Here is an 18,946-nt window from a genome sequence, read left to right on the forward strand (position 1 = left end):
GGGCGCAGGCGCAGCTGCTGGCACCTGGGACTGCAGGGCGGGCTGCTTATCCTTCTCCCAGGCCGCAGCCCCAGCCACTGGTGCCCGGGACTGCGGGGCGGGCGGCTTGTCCCTCTCCTGGGTCACAGCCTGGCTGGTCCCCATTCCTCTTTCGCGAGCTCATTTGTGTCTGGCTGGTCCCCGTTCCTCTCTCGCGAGCTCATTTGTGCCTGGTTGTTCCCCATTCCTCTCTCCCCACCCCAGTGTTGAGTGTCTGAGCCGTTATGGCATGAGGGCGTGACAGCCATTTGCATATTAGCTCTTTATTATATAGGATAGGTTATTATGCTGTACATTACATCCCAAGGACTTCAGTTTATAACTAAGCTTGTACCTTTTGACCCCCTTCACTTATTTTGCCATCCCCACCCCCATCCTCCCCCCACTCACTTCTGGCAACCAAGTCTCTGAATCAATGAGCTTTATTTTTTTATTTTTTAAAATTGCACATGAGTGAGATAATAAGGTATTTATCTTTCTCTGTCTGATTTTTTAAAAAAATATATTTTATTGATTTTTTACAGAGAGGAAGGGAGAGAGATAGAGAGTTAGAAACATCAATGAGAAACATTGATCAGCTGCCTCCTGCACATCTCCTACTGGGGATGTGCCCGCAACCAAGGTACATGCCCTTGACCGGAATCGAACCTGGGACCCTTCAGTCCGCAGGCCGACGCTCTATCCACTGAGCCAAACCGGTTTTGGCTCTGTCTGATTTATTTCACTTAGCATTATGCCCTCAAAAGTCCATCCATATTATCATGGATGGCAAGATTTCATTCTTTTTTATGGCTGAATAGTATTCCATTAGTATGTGTGTGTATCACATTTTCTTTATCCAAGCATTCATCAATGGGTACTTCAATTGTTTCCATATCTGGGCTCTTGTAAATAATGCTGCAATGAACATTCCCACCAATAGTGCTAAAGTTCCATTTTCTCCACATTCTTTTTTAAAAAAAATATATTTCTTTATTGATTTCAGAGAGAAAGGGAGAGGGGGAGAGAGAGAGAAACATCAATGATAAGAATCATTGATCGGCTGCCTCCAGCAGGTCCCCCACTGGGGATCGAGCTAGCAACCCAGGCATGTGCCCTTGGCTGGAATTGAACCTGGGACCCTTCAGTCCCCAGGCCAACGCTCTATCCACTGAGGCAAACCAGCTAGGGCTTTCTCCACATTCTTGGCAGCACTTGTTATTTCTTGTCTTTTTTAAAATATATTTTATTGATTTTTTTACCGAGAGGAAGGGAGAGGGACAGAGAGTTAGATACATCGATGAGAGAGAAACATCGATCAGGTGCCTCCTGCACACCCCCTACTGGGGATATGCCCGCAACCAAGGTACATGCCCTTGACTGGAATCGAACCTGGGACCCTTAACTCCCTAGGCCGACGCTCTATCCACTGAGCCAAACCAGTCAGGGCTCCCATTGTGGTTTTGATTTGCATTTCCCTTACAATAGCCATTATGAGCACCTTTTTATGTACCTGTTGACTAATCTGTATGTCTTCTTTGGAAAAATGTCTATTCATATCCTCTGCCCATTTTTTTATTAGATTATTTGTTTATTGAGTTGTATGAGTTCTTTATATATTTTGGATATTAACCCCATCAGATATATGATTTGCAAATGTTTTCTTCCATTTCATAGGTTGCCTTTTTATTTTGTTGATTTCCTTTGCTATGCAGCTTTTTAGTTTGAGGTAATCCCATTTGTTTATTTTTGCTTTTGTTGCCTTTGCTTTAGATGTCAAATCCAAAAAATTTATTGCCAAGACTAGCTCATTCTAAAGACAAGTATATAAAGAAGCCTTCCCCATATGAACTGTACCTTAGGATAACTACATACTTATGAGGGGAAGTTTTTCACTATAAATTTCAACTAAAAAATGAAGAAATGATAGTAGACTACTATACCTTTTAAAAAAATCAATTTTTATTGATTTTAGCAAGGGAGAGGAAGATATAGAAACATTGATGAGAGAGAAACATCAACATCTATAGGCTCCCTCCTGCATGCCCCCTACTGGGGATTGAACCGGCAACCCAGGCATGTGCCCTGACTGGTAATCGAACCAGTGACATCTTGGTGCATGGGTTGACATTCAACCACAGCCACACCAGCCAGGCTATACTAGTATACCTTTTTATTTTTTTATTAAATATATTTGTATTGATTTCAGAGAGGAAGGGAGAGGGAGAGAGAGATAGAAACATCCATGATGAGAGAGAATCACTGATTGGCTGCCTCCTGCACGTCCCACACTGGGGATTGAGCCCACAACCTGGGCATGTGCCCTGACCAGGAATCGAACCAGCGACGTGGTTCACAGGTCAGCACTCAACCACTGAGCCACGCTGGCCACGCCCTTTTCAAAATATATATTTATTTATTTCAGAGAGGAAGGGAGAGGGAAATAGAAACATCAGTGATGAGAATCATTGATTGGCTGTTTTCGACACACCGATCAAGCCTGCAACCCAGGCATGTGCACCGACAGGGAATTGGACCTGGTTCATAGATCGACGCTCAACCACTGATCCACATGGGCTGGGCTAGGCTAGTATACCTTCAATGAAGTTGGAGATCTAGGTAATGATCTGCTAACACCATAATAGAGCCAACCGGAATTACATACCTGCTGATACAGGCCACCTGTTCTTGTAAAACAGAACTTGAGCCCTGTCTGGTGTGTTCAGTAGTTAGAGCGTCAGCCTGAGGACTGAAGGGTCTCAGGTTTGATTCCTAGTCAAGGGCACATACCTGGGTTGGGGTTGCAGGTTCAGTCTCCAGCCCTGGTTGGGATGTGTGTGGAGACAACTAATCAGTGTGTCTCTCACATTGATGTTTTTCTTTCTTGCTCCCCACCCACCCCTTCTCTCTCTAAAATAATCAATGGGAAAAATATCCTCAGGTGAGGATTAACAACAACAAAAAGAACAAAACATCTGAACTTGAATCAGATCAAACAGGGATGGAAGAACATGTTAAATGACATTTACAGGAATGTAGTCTGTGCAATATAGAATGTAGGATATTATGGACCCAGTGGCCCATTTTCTTCAACAAATAAATTGCAAAGCTGGGGAAAAGAGGTGAGGAAACCTATACTTTGAGAGACTTAGGAGACATATCAACCAGTACAGGGTATGGCCTTTATTTGGTTCCTGAGTCTTTAACAGTTGAAAAAGTTATAAAACAATTTGTAAAATTTGAACATTCAAGTGTTTGCTATTAAGGAGTTATTACATTTTTTTTAGATGTGATCAAACTATATTTTATAGAAAAATCCTTTTAGAAGTACCTAATGAAATGTTAGAGTAAAATTATGATTTCTGTAATTTGCTTCAAAATAATCCAAGGGAAGGCGGGGAAAATAAAACCTACAAGAAGTTGATGAATTGAACATTAAAAATTTGAAAAATACAAGTGTAAGAATTTGAGTGAAACAGCCAGTGTGGACTGAGGGAGGAAGGCTTCATGGAAAAGGGTAGACCAAGAATTCTTAAGAAATGCAGAAGCAAGATTGAGGAGATGGCAAGGGGGATGGGGACCAGGAGGGTATGACTTGAATTTAAGTCAGATCAGTAAGGTAGATTGATTTCCCTTTTAGGAAATCTATGGTTTTTAACCTGTTTTTTGTTTTGTTTGTTTGTCATAGATTCCTCCAAGAAATCAGTGGCCCATTTTCCCAGAAAAAATAATATTGACCATTTTGCATTTTATAATTAGTGGTTTATGGACCTCCTGAAGTCACTCATGTAGACTGCCCATCCCTCATCCTCATTGCCTTAAATCTCCACATTCTGGGTTAAGTGCTACAAGAACCTGTGATTTAGGTGGAACATTTTATTTCCTTGTTTCCTGATCTCACTCAGACCAGAGTTGAAGCTTGCAATTATTAAAGGCTGGTTTGGCTGCAGCATTCTTTTTAGTGTAGATACCTTTGCTTCCTGACTTGCACCTGCAAGTGGATTTGATGATGCATTGTATATGGCTTAACTATGTGGAATTGCTGATATTTAGTTGTTTTTGACTTATTGAAATGGCTGTTTCAGTGGTTTTCTTTTAATTGCTAAATTATCTCTTTCATGCTGTTCACAGGTTCACAGGTTGAGTAATGTAGGTCACCCTGTAACACCTCTCTCTAGGGCTTTCACTTATTTTTTTAATATAAATTGATTTCAGAGAGGAAGGGAGAGAGAAAGGTAGAAACATCAATGAGGAGAATCATTGATCAGCTGCCTCCTGCACGCCCCCTACTGGGGATTGAGCCCACAACCTGGGCATGTGCCCTTGACCAGGAATCGAACCCAGGACCCTTCAGTCCACAGGCCAATACTCTATCCACTGAGCCAAACCAGCTAGGGCAACTTTCACTTATTTCGTTGTTCTGGTATTAGAGGGCAAGAAAGGAAGGTACATTGCCCTTACAAAGCAGCCTTAGGACTGGAGAATGCAGTTGCAGTGGTATCTGAAATACTGAAGGGTTTTTACTTGCATCAGTTTATTTCCAAAATTTGAGTTGTCTCTTAATTCCCAATCTTGTCGTGTGCCATCTGTAACAACTTGCTTTTATCTTTACTGCTCCTTGTTGCTATAGATAGAATCTCTAGTATAAGTGTTAAAATTAAGCCACTCTCACATATTACTTATTAAAGGATTCTTTGTAATGAAGAAGTGTGGAGCAAAGCATAGAACTGACATCTTATTTTCCCTGGTAACTCATGCATTGATAAAGACACATGCCTAGCCTTGGCTGGGTGGCTCAGTTGATCATCCCTTGCACCAAAAAGTTGCAGGTTTGATTTCCAATCAGGGCACATACCTAGATTGTGGGTTCAGTCCCGTCAGGGCAAGTATGGAGGCAACCAATTGATGTTTCTTCTTTGATATTAATATTTCTCTGTCCCTCTCTCTCTTAATAAAAAAAGACACAACACCTATGTGGTATTCCTACTAAATGTATACCTGACTCTGAATGCAAGGCAATTATCATGTGAATCCAAACAAAGGGCCATCTGCAAAACAAATGGCCTGTACCCTTCAAAAACGTCAATGTAAAATAAAAAGGCAAAGGAGCTATTCTTAGATAAAAGAAAACATAACTAAATGCCATGTGTGCTCTTTGATTTAACCTTATATGAAAAATGTTAGAGGACAGTATTGAGACAATTAGGGAAATATTAATATGGGTTACATATTTGGTAATAGTACATCAGTGTCAAGTTTCTTGATGTTAATAGGTGTGGGGAGAAGGTTCAGTTCTTATAAGATGTGTGCTGAAATATTTTGGTTGAAGTGTCATGTTCAGAAAACAAACAAAAAGCATGCACAAGGTCATGTGAGCCCTGGCCAGATAGTTCAGTTGGTTAGAGCATCGTCTTGATACTCCAAGGTTGTGGATTCGGTCCCTGGTCAGGGCACATACAAGAATCAAGGAATGCATAAATAAGTGAAATAACAAATCAGTTTCTCTAAAAACTCAATAAATAAAAAAAATTTAAATAAGTTAAAAAAAGTTGAGGAAAAAGTTCATTTTACCTGGGTAAATCTATAATAATAAAAGCGTAATATGCTAATTAGACCGGATGTCCTTCCGGACGAAGCCGGGGCTTCGAGGGAATCCCGGGTCCTGGGTGCCAGAGGGAAGCTGGTGCTGGCAGCCGGGGGAAGGAAGGCCTACTCTTGCATGAATTTCGTGCATCGGGCCTCTAGTAGTAACATAAGTTCCTTCAAAATCACATAGAATAAGTCTGCAACAGAACTGGACTCAAGGGACCTTAATCCACCCCGTTTTGGACAGTGGGAGAGATCCACTAATTTGACAAAAGATTTGACTGCTTTTGTGTCAGCATTGTTCTAGGTGTTGGGAAATAGCAGTGAGCAAAAGTTTCTGACCTGTGGAGCTTGTGTGGTAACTGTCAGTTCTGGGATTTAACAAAATAGACTGGGTAGCTTGTAAAACAAAAATGTTTCTGGCAGTTTTAGAGGCTGGGAGTCTGACATCAGGGTGCCAGCATGGTCAGGTAAGGATCCTCTTCTAGGTCACATTCTGATTGTATCCTCACAAGTGGAAGGGGACAAGGGATCTCTGGAGCCCTTTTTATATAAAGGCACTACTCCCATTCCACCCTCAAGGCCTATCACTCCCCAAAGGCTCCACCTCCTAACACCATTACCTTAAGGTTAAGATTTTAACACATGGATATGGGAGGTCGGAGGAATAACACAGATATTCAGATATCATAGTGGGGGTGGGGGGGAAACATTGGGTGGTAATAACTGCTAAGAATAGGATAGAGCTGTGGTCGGCAAACTGCGGCTCGCGAGCCACATGCGGCTTTGGCCCCTTGAGTGTGGCTCTTCCTAAGCTTTAGGGGTACCCTAATTAAGTTAATAATGTACCTACCTATATAGTTTAAAAAATTTGGCTCTCAAAAGAAATTTCAATCATTGTACTGTTGATATTTGGCTCTGTTGATTAATGAGTTTGCTGACCACTGGGATAGAGGATGGGAAATGATAAGGACTTGAGAGGGAACTATTTTTTTTTAAAATATATTTTTATTGATTTCAGAGTAAGGGAGAGACAGAGACAGAAATATTGACGAGAATCATTGATTAGCTGCCTCCTGCATGCCCTATGGTCAAGCCCACAACCTGGGCATGTGTCCCGACTGGGAATTGAACTGTGACTTCCTAGTTAATAAGTCGACGCTCAACCACTGTGCCAAGCCAGCTGGGCTGGGAGCTGCTATTTTATGAAATTTCAAAACCTTAGGAATAAAGTGAGTCAAGTGGAAAGCTAGGAGAATTCCTGCAAGGGAGGACAAAAACCACAAAGTAAAATAGGAAGGTAGGGAGAAAGTAATGAGGGGCCTCATCACTGCTGTGGGGAAATAGTAGCAAGGTGTGTAATTTTAAGGGGGGGAAGACTACTTATAATAATCCAAGTAGTAACTAATACTAAGTGGTAGAGTGGAGATGGTGATTCTGGATGCGCTTTGAAGTTTGCTAAGATTTGTTCATTCCAGGTTTGGGCAACCATAAAGCAGCACATTTACTGGAAAGACCACTTAGGAAAATCAGAAGTTCCTTTTGGGACCTATCAAGCACTTGTCACAAAAGGGAGACTATTTGAATAAAAATCTTTTGGCCTTTCAAGGCTGTTTGCACTAGTATCAGTTTTATTGGTCTGTATTGGGAATATTGCTGTATGTTCACTACACATGGGGAAGCTTGAGACAGTTGTGGGTATCTATCCAGGCAGCTCTTCTCCCTCCTTCCTAATAGAACCCATATTGTTTCAGGGGATGTTTGGCTGCTCTCCGATACCAAGGATGGATCTTGAATCATATAAGATAGTTCTCAATTGGGGTGCTTTTGAAATCCTTCAAAGGCTTAGTTAACAATGATTAGGAGGTGCTAGAGGTGTTTAGTGGACAAGGGCCAACCACAGGTACTAAACATCTATCTATATATATAAAACCCTAATATGCAAATAGACTGAACAGCTAAACAACTGGTCACTATGATGTGCACTGACCACCGGGGGCACATGCGGAACATGGTGGGAGCCGCAGTGGGATGGACTGGGTGGGGGTATGGAGGATGGGCAGAGACCTACCCCTGTGCCCACTGCAGCCTTGTGGCCCAAAGTTCCTTTTAAGGTGCACAGATTTGTGCACTGGGCCCCTAGTCCAGTGATGGCGAACCTTTAGAGCTCGGCGTGTCAGCATTTTGAAAAACCCTAACTTAACTCTGGTGCCGTGTCACATATAGAAATTTTTTGATATTTGCAACCATAGTAAAACAAAGACTTATATTTTTGATATTTATTTTATATATTTAAATGCCATTTAACAAAGAAAAATCAACCAAAAAAATGAGTTCACGTGTCACCTCTGACACGCGTATCATAGGTTCGCCATCACTGCCCTAGTCTAACAATAACATGCCACAAAACAATCCTTCATAAATTATTGCACAGGGCCACAAGTTTCCCACCAAGTGTCCATCTGGCTGAGAAGTTGAACCTAGAATTTATTTTTTACGAGAATCTCAAGAAAGTATTTACATGGCTGTCAATGACGAATTTTCCAGGAATGTAATTATCATGTAAACAATGTCCTTCACATTACAGTACTGTATTAATTTTTAAAAAATGATTTGAGAGGAAGAGAGAAACATCAATTTGTTGTTCCACTTATTCATGCATTCATTGGATACTTCTTGTATAGACCCCAACTGTAATTTGAACCTACAACCTTGGCCTACTGGAAAGACACCTTAACCAACTGAGCTTACCCATCCAGAGGCTCATTGTATTGAGTTTTAAAGTATTTATGAGTTTCATTTCTAAATATCACCACAAATTAAAAGGCATGACCTCTGATGGGATCTAAGCCCTATGAATCCTGCAGGAATGACATACGATAAATCTTCTCTTGGGAGACTTTTGGGGAAAAATTCTTAACACTTAGATATAAGAAAGATGCAGTCACCTTTCTGCTTCTGAAGTTGTCAGCACGTGGTAATCAGAACTACATCATAATTTAAGATAAGACTAGCCATGTGCTGAGGGTGAAAGCAAATATGGTAATTACCAGTACCTAACATTATTGAGCCATTAAACTTGTAACTTAGGGTTTACTACTAGATTTATATACAGCTACTTAGAACTGAAAGCAACCTGAAAATAGTAGCCTGTTTTCATGCTAGATAGAGATCTAGACTTTTAACATTCCAAATAAAAGATGGAGCTAAAAGAAATCAACAAAAAAACCTCAGACCCAGAGTTGTACTTAGCCTCACCCCTCACAAACAAGAGATCAAGATGCTTTTCATATTTATTTTTAAAAAAAATCCAGAATGGATCAAAAAGAATAATCCAGGGTACAGGTGCCAAAGGCCAGAAGGTAGCTATAAAAGTGTGCCATAGGAAAATTAGGGAGCCTTATTACCTTGTTTAAAAGCTGTACCTAACATAAATAGCTTAGCTTCCCCTGCTCTACCTCTGAATGTGACACAACAGGCTTGTCTTGCAAGGCCTCAGTTGAAGGATCCCATGTATACACACAGGCTGGTATGGCAGTTGAGTGTCTTAAATCCCCAGTTGGTTTTATTCCAGGTCTGACTACCTTCATTGTTGTGTGTGGGATGGTTTCACCCCTTGGAAATAGAGGTATTTCAGCACAAAACAATGTTAAGTCTTTACAATCAATAAATCATCACCTTCCCTTTTCGTGCAGCTAAAAAATGATAGGCTAGGGACAGACAGAACATTGTGAGCTTTGTTACTGTTGGAATTACCACTCATTAAATGATCATTAGCTAAGTCACTAAATTTACATATTAAGGGAATTATATATAGAATACTGCAAAAACACAGTAAAAGACGAAGTCTGCCCATTTCTGCTCAGGAAGTCCCTTCACTCCCAAGCGCCATATGTTGTCCTTTTGGCTCCAAAGTTTACTGTTATTACTGTTTCTCCTCTTTTTGATCTTCCTTTTGTTCCCCAGCACTAGAACTTCCAGAGCCTTCTCGCTCAGAGGCCATCTGTTAAGAAAACATTTGACAGTCACTCATTTAATGTTAAGTCTGATAGCTTGCTCTCTGGAGCCATATCCCACCTATCCCACCCCCACCCTCCCAGTACACTATTGGTGGTTTCTGTGACTCCTTCCCTTTGACCTCCCTCACAAAGTAGAGTCAAGAAGGAAGGATATTTTCAACACGCCCAGTTCTATAAAATGGCGATGTAGGGAGCCATCAGTGAGTCATCAAGAGCAGTTATATTAAGATCAGATGAGAAGGAAAATAAGTCATTGAGCAAAACACCCTTCAGTCCTTGTACCTTTTTGTATGCCATTTCGAAGAGCTTCAATGATGCTTGCTGAAGGGAAGATGCTGCCTGCCTTATGTTTTCTCCAGTTTCACTATCTTTTCGAGCCAGGAGCTCTCTCATTTTGGAAATCTCCTCTTTTAGTTTGTTGCACTTAAAAACAAAACAAAACAAAGCCCTCACTTTTTGGGGTTTTCTTATCCTATTACATGAAGCCGTAATATTCAGAAACATTTTTTAAAAACTAAATTCCAATCAAGACCCACACAGACAAACTTCATTGACATTGGTGACAATGCCTCCCAACTTCTTGAACTATTGTATTATAAAAGAGGGCTCACCTCATCAGCAGGCAGTTGGTCCTTGTATTCCTCCATCTTGCTTTCTGTATCATGGATGATTCCTTCAGCCATATTAACTGCTTCAACTCGTTCCTAAGAGACATTAGAAATTGAAGACTTCCCAATTGGTTGGCTGAAAGTCCTCACTGAGAAAGACAACATGCTGACTGCTACATATAGTTAGAGTAAAAACAGTAAGGGGGAGAAATCACTGTGGTTGGTGTGAGCTAGTCTGATGTCTGTGAAAGATTTTAGCTGAATTTTTATAACAAAAATCAATATAGGAAGACTTGGAATAAATAAAGGCATTCTACATAAGTTACAACAAAGGGGGAAAGGGGATAGATTGAGGGTATCAGAAGATAGAAGATCAAAGATAAATGTCTAAACTCCTACTTTCATCTCCCAGCTGAAAAGACAGAAAGTACCAATCACCTTCTTTCGCCTGTCTTCCTCAGCATACTTCTCTGCGTTCTTAACCATATTTTCAATATCATCTTTGCTTAACCCACCAGAAGACTGGATCACAACTACAGTGAAAAGAAAGCATTTTGTTACTTCCCTGGTAAAATTATTTATCTCACCCTCTATTTGTATTGAGAAAAACAATACGCCTGCTCAGAATAGCCAATCTTGATGTAAATTACGAAGAGGAATACCCTACTGTCCTATAATAGACAGAAGGAAACAAAGGTCTGATATACACAAAGACCAACTATCCTGCCAATCCCCCAAAACTTTAATAAGCTCAGCAATCCAGAGGCTCAGTGCTTGCCTATTTGGGGGAATAAACACATCTGTTAATGTGAATCTGATAATTGAGAAAAGGGGCAAAGAGTACTCATTCTCCCGAAGCTAGAAAAAGATATGCACAACCTAGAGGGTCTAGTTCCCAACAGAAAGAAATTCCAAGGCCTCTTACCTCATCCTAACAGTCTGATAAATAAGAACACTTACTCTGCTGCTCGCGTCCTGTACCCTTATCTTTGGCAGAAACATGTACAATCCCATTGGCATCAATGTCAAATGTAACTTCAATCTGAGGGACTCCACGTGGGGCTGGGGGGATTCCAATCTAAAGTAAGTAAGTAAATACACAGATTAAGCTCTTCTCACAAAGAGGTGCAGTGCTCTAGTTTCAAACCTATACATTCTTCTGTGGAACAAGTCACTTGGTTCCAGGGAGGAACCAGCTATAGTTTCACTTAAATGTACAAAAACAGGTTTATAAGTAAAGTACTTCAGGTAGTACTTCATTGCTACCTGAAATAAACAGGGCTTATACCAATAAAGGCTGATTATAGCAAGTAATCATAATTATTATGTACTTGGGGACACAATGAATAATAGCAAATCTCATTACTGTTCATCTCACCAAGAACCAGTAAGCAATACTAATTAGAAGTCAATAATATCAAATGTCTCTTAAATTAGTAACCAAAAATTTCTCCTAATTAGCACTATCTATGAACACTTCCCTGTCTTATATCTTCTATCTATATATATAAAAGCCTGAACAACCAAACGCTATGATGTGCACTCACCAACACAGGGCAGATGTTCAACACAGGAGCTGCCCCCTGGTGGTCAGTGTGCTCCCACAGGGGGAGGGGCCACTCAGCCAGCCGTTGGGCCCATGACTGGCAAGCATAGCTGCGGTGGTGCAGCCTAGCCTGCAGGGATCTGGCTGAAACCCACAGTCCAACATCCCCCAAGGGGTCCCAGATTGTGAGAGGGCGCAGGCCAGGCTGAGGGACCCCACCAGTGCACGAATCCGTGCACCAGGCCTCTACTCTATATAATAAAAGCCTAAGCAACCGTTATGGCGGAACAACTAGTTGATTCAACGCAGGAGCTACCCCCTGGTGGTCAGTGCGCTCCCACAGGGGGAGGGGCCGCTCAGCCAGAAGCTGGGCTCACGGCTGGCGAGTGCAGCAGTGGGAGCCTCTCCTGCCTCTGCAGCAGCACTAAGGAGCAGCAAGCCAAGTGTTAAGGAGCAAGGGGTCCCAGACTGCAAGAGGGCACAGGCCAGACTGAAGGGAGGGATCACTCTCCCCACCACCCCCGAATTTCATGCACTGGGCCTCTAGTATATTTATAATATTCTTAAAGTTCCTAAGGCACAAGCAAGGCTTTCAGGTAAAAATTGAAGCCAAGGGCTCTTCAGTTGCAGAATTTGTGTGTACACTATGTTAAGATAACAGACTACCTGTGTTTCAGCAATTTATAGTAATATTAATAGGGGTTGAAATATAGTCTAACTGTACAATAAAAAAGAATGAGGAGCATATTTAGGATTCCCAGTACCTACCAAAGTAAACTGTCCAAGAAGTTTGTTGTCTCCAGCCATCTCTCTCTCACCCTGGCACACTTTAATCTCCACCTGAGTCTGACCATCAGCGGCTGTAGAAAACACCTAGGGAAAAAGAAACTTTCTGGGTTGGCTATCTAATTAAACTACTCCCCTTACACAGAGGACAAGCCAAAGAAACTCACACTGTAATACTGGAAGAGTCCTAATGTACACAATTTTCAGAACAAAGGCTTATGTCTTTTGCTGGGAACAGGAGTAGGATTAGCACAGCAAAAGGGAACCCAATAGCTATTGTTTCTCTAAGCAAACGCACTGTAAAAAGATGCAGCATTGGCACAGAAGGCCTCAAGAGAAAGTGCCAAAAAAATGAGATGTTGAAACATGCTCATTTGGGGAAACAGGTCAGAGATAGGACATGCATTTTGTGCTCAGTCACAGGACGTCACCACATACTTTTCTTCAGAATGATGTGTTGACAATACATCACAGCACAAATACAGCAATAGCCAGTTTTTCATAAAAACATCAAAATTAGAAAAGTCAAGACATCATTCTTAATCCAAAGACCCAAGTCACTGTCCAAATAGCCCTGCCTGGCATCGCAGGACACCCATCATTCACCCATAATAGAAGCTCATTGCACTGTCTTGGTCAGGCCATTCTTTTTATTGCCTTTGAGAACAGAAGAATATAGAGAATTTAGTCCCAAATGATGAGGTTTCTTTTGGTAAGTTAAAGAGTGAAGTTTTCTAGGAAAAGTTCACAAAAATGGCTCCGATCACATCCCTCACAGAACCTAGTAATCTCTGTGACAAGGTAGAAAGGGGAGGCTCTTACCTGACTTTTCTTGGTTGGAATAGTGGTGTTCCTGTTAATAAGTTTGGTAAATACACCTCCCAGAGTCTCAATACCCAAAGAAAGGGGAGTGACATCCAGTAGCAGCACATCTGTGACATCACCAGCCAAGACACCTCCCTGAATGGCAGCTCCCATGGCCACAGCCTCATCAGGATTGACAGCTTTACTTGGGGCTCTGCCAAAGAGATCCTGCACAGTCTGCTGAACCTGAGCACCAAGAAAAAAGAACCTGTCACCCACTACTCAAAGCAACTAATTGCCCAAGATGGGGGAAGAGAACACACCTGTCCCAAGACCATAACAAATCGCAGGACAAGTTGCTTCAGATCCAAGAATTTCACTCAAATTACTAGTATTTCATAGTTGAATTCTTGTTAATGATCTGAGTATATTATGTAGGTAACACTCATATACTTTACTCACATATGTCATTCATAGCCCGTTAAATTTGGGAAGAATTAGTCTAAGTTTGTTATCTGGTTTCCCATACAATACATTGCATTAGAAATGGTGTAGCCCTGGTTGGTATGGCTCCGTTGGTTGAGCATTGTCTGTTATACAGAAAGGTTATGGGTTTGATTCCCGGTAGGAGGCATGCAGGAGGTAGCTGATCTACATATCAACTAAAAACCAACTAAAAGGAAGCAGTGCAGAGATCATACCATGACAACAGTGGTGCTAACATGGGACATGCTCTTCCCTCCTTTTCTAAATAATGCTAGGGAAAAGTGCTATTTAAATAGCATCTAGGATATTTCTAACAGAATCATCCAGGTCCAAAGCCTCTTGTTTTCTCTCCAGATTTATTCTGTGCATATTTTCCTAAGCCCACATACTTGAAAATTTAATATCAAGGCCCAAGATAATTCCATGAAAGTCATAAAGAATTGCATCTTCAACAGTTTCCGTGCTCAGTCATTAACTTTCTACACACCTGTCTTTTCAGAATGATGTGTTGATGAATAGAATGCATCATTGCACAAATCTGTTGAAGAGTTACAATTAATTAAAAGCCTTAAATACTATGCTGTAAAGACACATGTCCAAAATTATTCCACAGAGGCCAGTTAGTGTCAAGGTTTTAATACATATACTTTTTAACTGATTTTTTAGAGAAGAAAGGAGAGAAACATCAACCTGGGCATATGCTCTACCTGAGAATCAAACCAGCAAACTTTCAGTGCACAGGATGGTGCCCAACCAACTGAACCACACCGGCCAGGGTAGTATCAAGGTTTTAAGCTATCTCTGACCTCATGTTCATTCCTAAAAATTCTTCAAGACTGAAGTTCAGAATCCTCCCAGTCACCACCCCAAGGACATTTTGCCCTTCCTAATTCTTTTTCTTATATCCTTGAATTTAAAAAAGAGGCTGAAAAGAACTCTTCAGTTAAAGCACAAATTCATCCTTTCTGGATTACCATGGAAGAAAGGCCACATATTCATATCCCTACACATAAGCCATTTGTCTCCCCCCAGAAAACATGCAGGTCCTTTCTGCTTGCCATGTTGAGAATTCCATGGATCCATCCATACCTTGGGCATTCTAGTCATGCCACCAACAAGAATCACTTCTCCTATGTCACTCTTGCTGACTTCTGCATCTTGCATAGCTTTTTGGCATGGGGCGATGGTCCTCCTGATTAGCTCAGCGACAATCCCCTCAAACTGAGCCCGGGTCAGCTTCATATTTAAATGCTTAGGTCCAGATGCATCCATTGTAAGATATGGCAAGTTGATGTCAGTCTGCAAAGGAAGCAGGGAGATCAGTAGTGGTGAAGTTTCTTTCTTTTTTTAAAAAAATGTATTTTATTGATTTTTTTACAGAGAAGAAGGTAGAGGGATAGAGAGTTAGAAACATCGATCAGCTGCCTCGTGCACACTCCCCACTGGGGATGTGCCCGCAACCAAGGTACATGCCCTTAACCGGAATCGAACCTGGGACCCTTGAGTCCACAGGCTGACGCTCTATCCACTGAGCCAAACTGGTTAGGGCAAGTTTCTTTATTCAATAAATACTATAGGACAGGAAGACTTTGAATGCCACAGTGGTCACACCTACTTTAAAGGAACAGCTACCAAACACAGTGACTCTTAAAGAGTCCAACTCTTATCTCTCCAAAGGTAAAAACACTTCAGAATTTTATTATTAAACAATGAAGATCAGAGGAGAGAAGCAGGAAAAAGCCAAGAAATATTCTACCACTAAATATATAGGGTAGGGCAAAATTACATTTATAGTTGTGAGTACACGAAACAGTTCATTCCTATATTATTATTTACTATATTTTCTATACAAACAACTGTAAACATACCTTTGCCCCACCCTGTACATTAAGAACCATACTACAGCCTGGCCAGTGTAGCTCAGTAGCTGAGCATAGACCTACGAACCAGGAGGTCACAGTTCAATTCCCCATCAGGTACATGCCTGGGTTACATGCTCAATCCCTAATGTGGGGCATGCAGGATGCAGCCAATCAATGATTCTCATTGATGTTTCTATCTCTTTCTCCCTCTCCCTTCCTCTCTGAAATCAATAAAAAATATTTTTTTAAAGGAAAAAGAATTACACTACTGTTTTTTCCACCAAGTTTTAAAAAACTCCACATATGGTAGTTAAAAACACCACCACCACATCCAAGATATGCTCTGAACCAAATAACCTGACACCAAGCCAGGGCTTTATGTTTCAGGAAGACGATTAGAAAGCTATGAACAACAGAGATGCTCTTTAACTATAAGGACTGACTTTACTGCCATCATATCCACAGAGAGCTGCTAACATGGCCACAATCAGACCATGTAGTATCCAATATTTAATAAACCCCAAATCCCAATAAGGCATGGATTAAAAATATTTAGACCTGCCCAACGTGGCTCACTGGTTGAGCATTGACCTATGGACCAGGAGGTCACAGTTCAATTCCTGGTCAGGGCACATGCCCAGGTTGCGGGCTCAATCCCCAGTAGGGGACATGCAGGAGGCAACCGATCCATGATTCTCTCATCATTGATGTTTCTATCTCTTTCCCTCTCACTTCCTCTGAAATCAATATATTTTTTTAAAAAAGGAAGAATAGTTAGACCAAAAAAAGCTCATCACTGAACATGTTGAAACAGATGTCCTAGGGGTGGACCCCCGGGAACAGAATTACCTTATGCCTCTCCTCTAACTTCACATCAAAGCAAGGCCCGCAGGGATTAAAGACTGAGGGGAGCAAATCCTTAAACGTTTCCTCGGGTAAAGTACTGGGACTATTAAATGCTTAATATGAGAGTTAACACATCTTCTGTAGAAACAGTGTTACTGGGTTTTGCCTTAAAGAATACCATTGATGCCGAAACCGGTTTGGCTCAGTGGATAGAGCGTCGGCCTGCGGACTGAAGGGTCCCGGGTTCGATTCTGGTCAGGGGCATGTACCTTGGTTGCGGGCACATCCCCAGTGGGAGATGTGCAGGAGGCAGCTGATCGATGTTTCTCTCTATCTCTCTCCCTTCCTCTCTGTAAAAAATCAATGAAATATATTAAAAAAAAAAAAGAATACCATTGACAATTTCCTTCTTTCTTTGCAAAATGTCAATAATCCGAATTAGAAAATAGAATTTCATCATCCAAACCAATATGATTCAATAGAACTTTTTGTGACACCAGCAATGTTCTAAAATCTGCGTTGTCCAATTCAGCAGCCACTAGCCACTTATGGCTGAGCTCCTGAAATACAGCTAGCACAACTGAGGAACATAATTTAAAATTTGTATTTAATTTTAAATATCCACAAGTGGCTACTGTTTTAGTGTAGTTCTATATGCAAAACTCCAGGACTCTCAACTCTATAAAATCAGTTCATCACAGTTTTGTCCTTCATTTTCCTCAAATCCAAGTATCTTTCACTATCAGTCCTCTCTCTTACCAACTGATGTGCTACAATAACCTCCCAGGGATTTCCCACATCCACTCAGGTTGCCTTCTGCCACAGAACCCTTCCCCACTGAAAATAAAACTGCTCTATCGGCCAAAGTGCTTTCTCATAAACCCAAATCTGACCATGTTATTGCCCCCACACAAAGTTTTTACTGGTTTATACTCAGAACAGATACCAAAACAAATCTATAAAGCTAGAGCTCTAGCCTCCTGTCCCATGCCTGTCTGCACTTCAGCCACACTGACCCCTTCTCAGCACTGCATACTTGATTAATTCAGCATTTCCTAATTAACTCATCTTTCAGACGTCTCCTTGCTATGTCCAACACCTCTTTCAACTGTCAGGTTCCTCTAATATAAATCTAACTTTGCCTTTTTCGTACATTAATAACTTACATTCAGAGTATTTATTACTACACGTTCTAAGCATGTTACATGTATGTATGAATTTAGTAATCCTTGAAATTCTAAGAGGAAAAGTAGCACTATTATCTGCATTTTATAGAATGGAAATGTTAAGCCCTAACCGGTTTGGCTCAGTGGATAGAGCGTCGGCCTGCGGACTCAAGGGTCCCAGGTTCGATTCCGGTCAAGGGCATGTACCTTGGTTGAGGGCACATCCCCAGTAAGGGGTGTGCAGGAGGCAGCTGATTGATGTTTCTAACTCTCTATCCCTCTCCCTTCCTCTCTGTAAAAAATCAATAAAATATATTTTTAAAAAAAAGAATGGAAATGTTAAGTCATTCACCCAAGGTCACACTGCTAAGTGATGAAATAGGACCTGAACCCCAAGAGTCTACTTGTAGAGCCACTCTTAACCTTTCTTTACATTACTTCTGGCTTGACATTTTACATAATGTTCTAAATAACGTCCACCTCCCACAACACACTAAACTACACGAACAAGGGTAGCGTTTCTCAGAATTTATCCTAAAGGTTTATAATCACACACGCACAAACATTAATGTACAAGGATGCTCAATATACCTTGCTATAATGACAAAATGCTGAGAAAAAAAATAATCCTAATGCCTATCAATAGGATACAGCAGGTCTTTGAGTAACATTTTGTTATAACATCGATGAGATGTCATAGGAATTTACCAAATAGCCTATGAAAAACTGGTTTCCTTATACAACATTTTGCTTAAAACTCACAGGACCTATTGATGATATCAAGTGAGGACTTACTGTACAGCCACATAAAAACCAACCAACCTTCCCCTCCAAAAAGTGTCAGACCCCTGGGAAGAATTATAAGCTATTCTCTGGCAGACTGCAATATTTCAACCCTAACCCATCATGTTGCAAAGTTCTGCCACTCTGTATGATAGCAGGAAACAAAGCAACATCATCATCATCATGGGTGACTTTGTACAACTTTGTCATTCCTCATAGCTACTTAAAAAAAAATTCCATGCCGTAACCGGTTTGGCTCAGTGGATAGAGCGTCGGCCTGCGGACTGAAAGGTCCTGGGTTCGATTCCGGTCAAGGGCATGTACCTTGGTTGAGGGCACATCCCCAGTAAGGGGTGTGCAGGAGGCAGCTGATTGATGTTTCTAACTCTCTATCCCTCTCCCTTCCTCTCTGTAAAAAATCAATAAAATATATTTT

At 41.2% G+C, this 18,946-nt stretch overlaps 1 protein-coding gene across 1 annotated transcript in view; it reads right to left on the bottom strand.

Moving 5' to 3' along the window:
• Positions 1-8,849: 8,849 nt before the first annotated feature.
• The window catches only part of HSPA9 (heat shock 70kDa protein 9 (mortalin)), a 16,605-nt gene continuing 6,508 nt past the window's right edge, over positions 8,850-18,946 (bottom strand). The window contains exons 10-17 of the mRNA XM_005881024.2: positions 14,943-15,152; positions 13,386-13,613; positions 12,546-12,650; positions 11,192-11,309; positions 10,670-10,764; positions 10,235-10,327; positions 9,906-10,046; positions 8,850-9,607 (exon numbers count right to left, since the gene is read on the bottom strand). Of these exons, the coding sequence (XP_005881086.1) occupies positions 9,530-9,607; positions 9,906-10,046; positions 10,235-10,327; positions 10,670-10,764; positions 11,192-11,309; positions 12,546-12,650; positions 13,386-13,613; positions 14,943-15,152 (1,068 nt within the window). The 3' untranslated portion in view covers positions 8,850-9,529. The remainder of the gene's footprint in view (positions 9,608-9,905; positions 10,047-10,234; positions 10,328-10,669; positions 10,765-11,191; positions 11,310-12,545; positions 12,651-13,385; positions 13,614-14,942; positions 15,153-18,946) is intronic.

This window comes from Myotis brandtii, unplaced genomic scaffold (genome assembly GCF_000412655.1).
Source record: "Myotis brandtii unplaced genomic scaffold, ASM41265v1 scaffold668, whole genome shotgun sequence".
Taxonomy (NCBI): domain Eukaryota; kingdom Metazoa; phylum Chordata; class Mammalia; order Chiroptera; family Vespertilionidae; genus Myotis; species Myotis brandtii.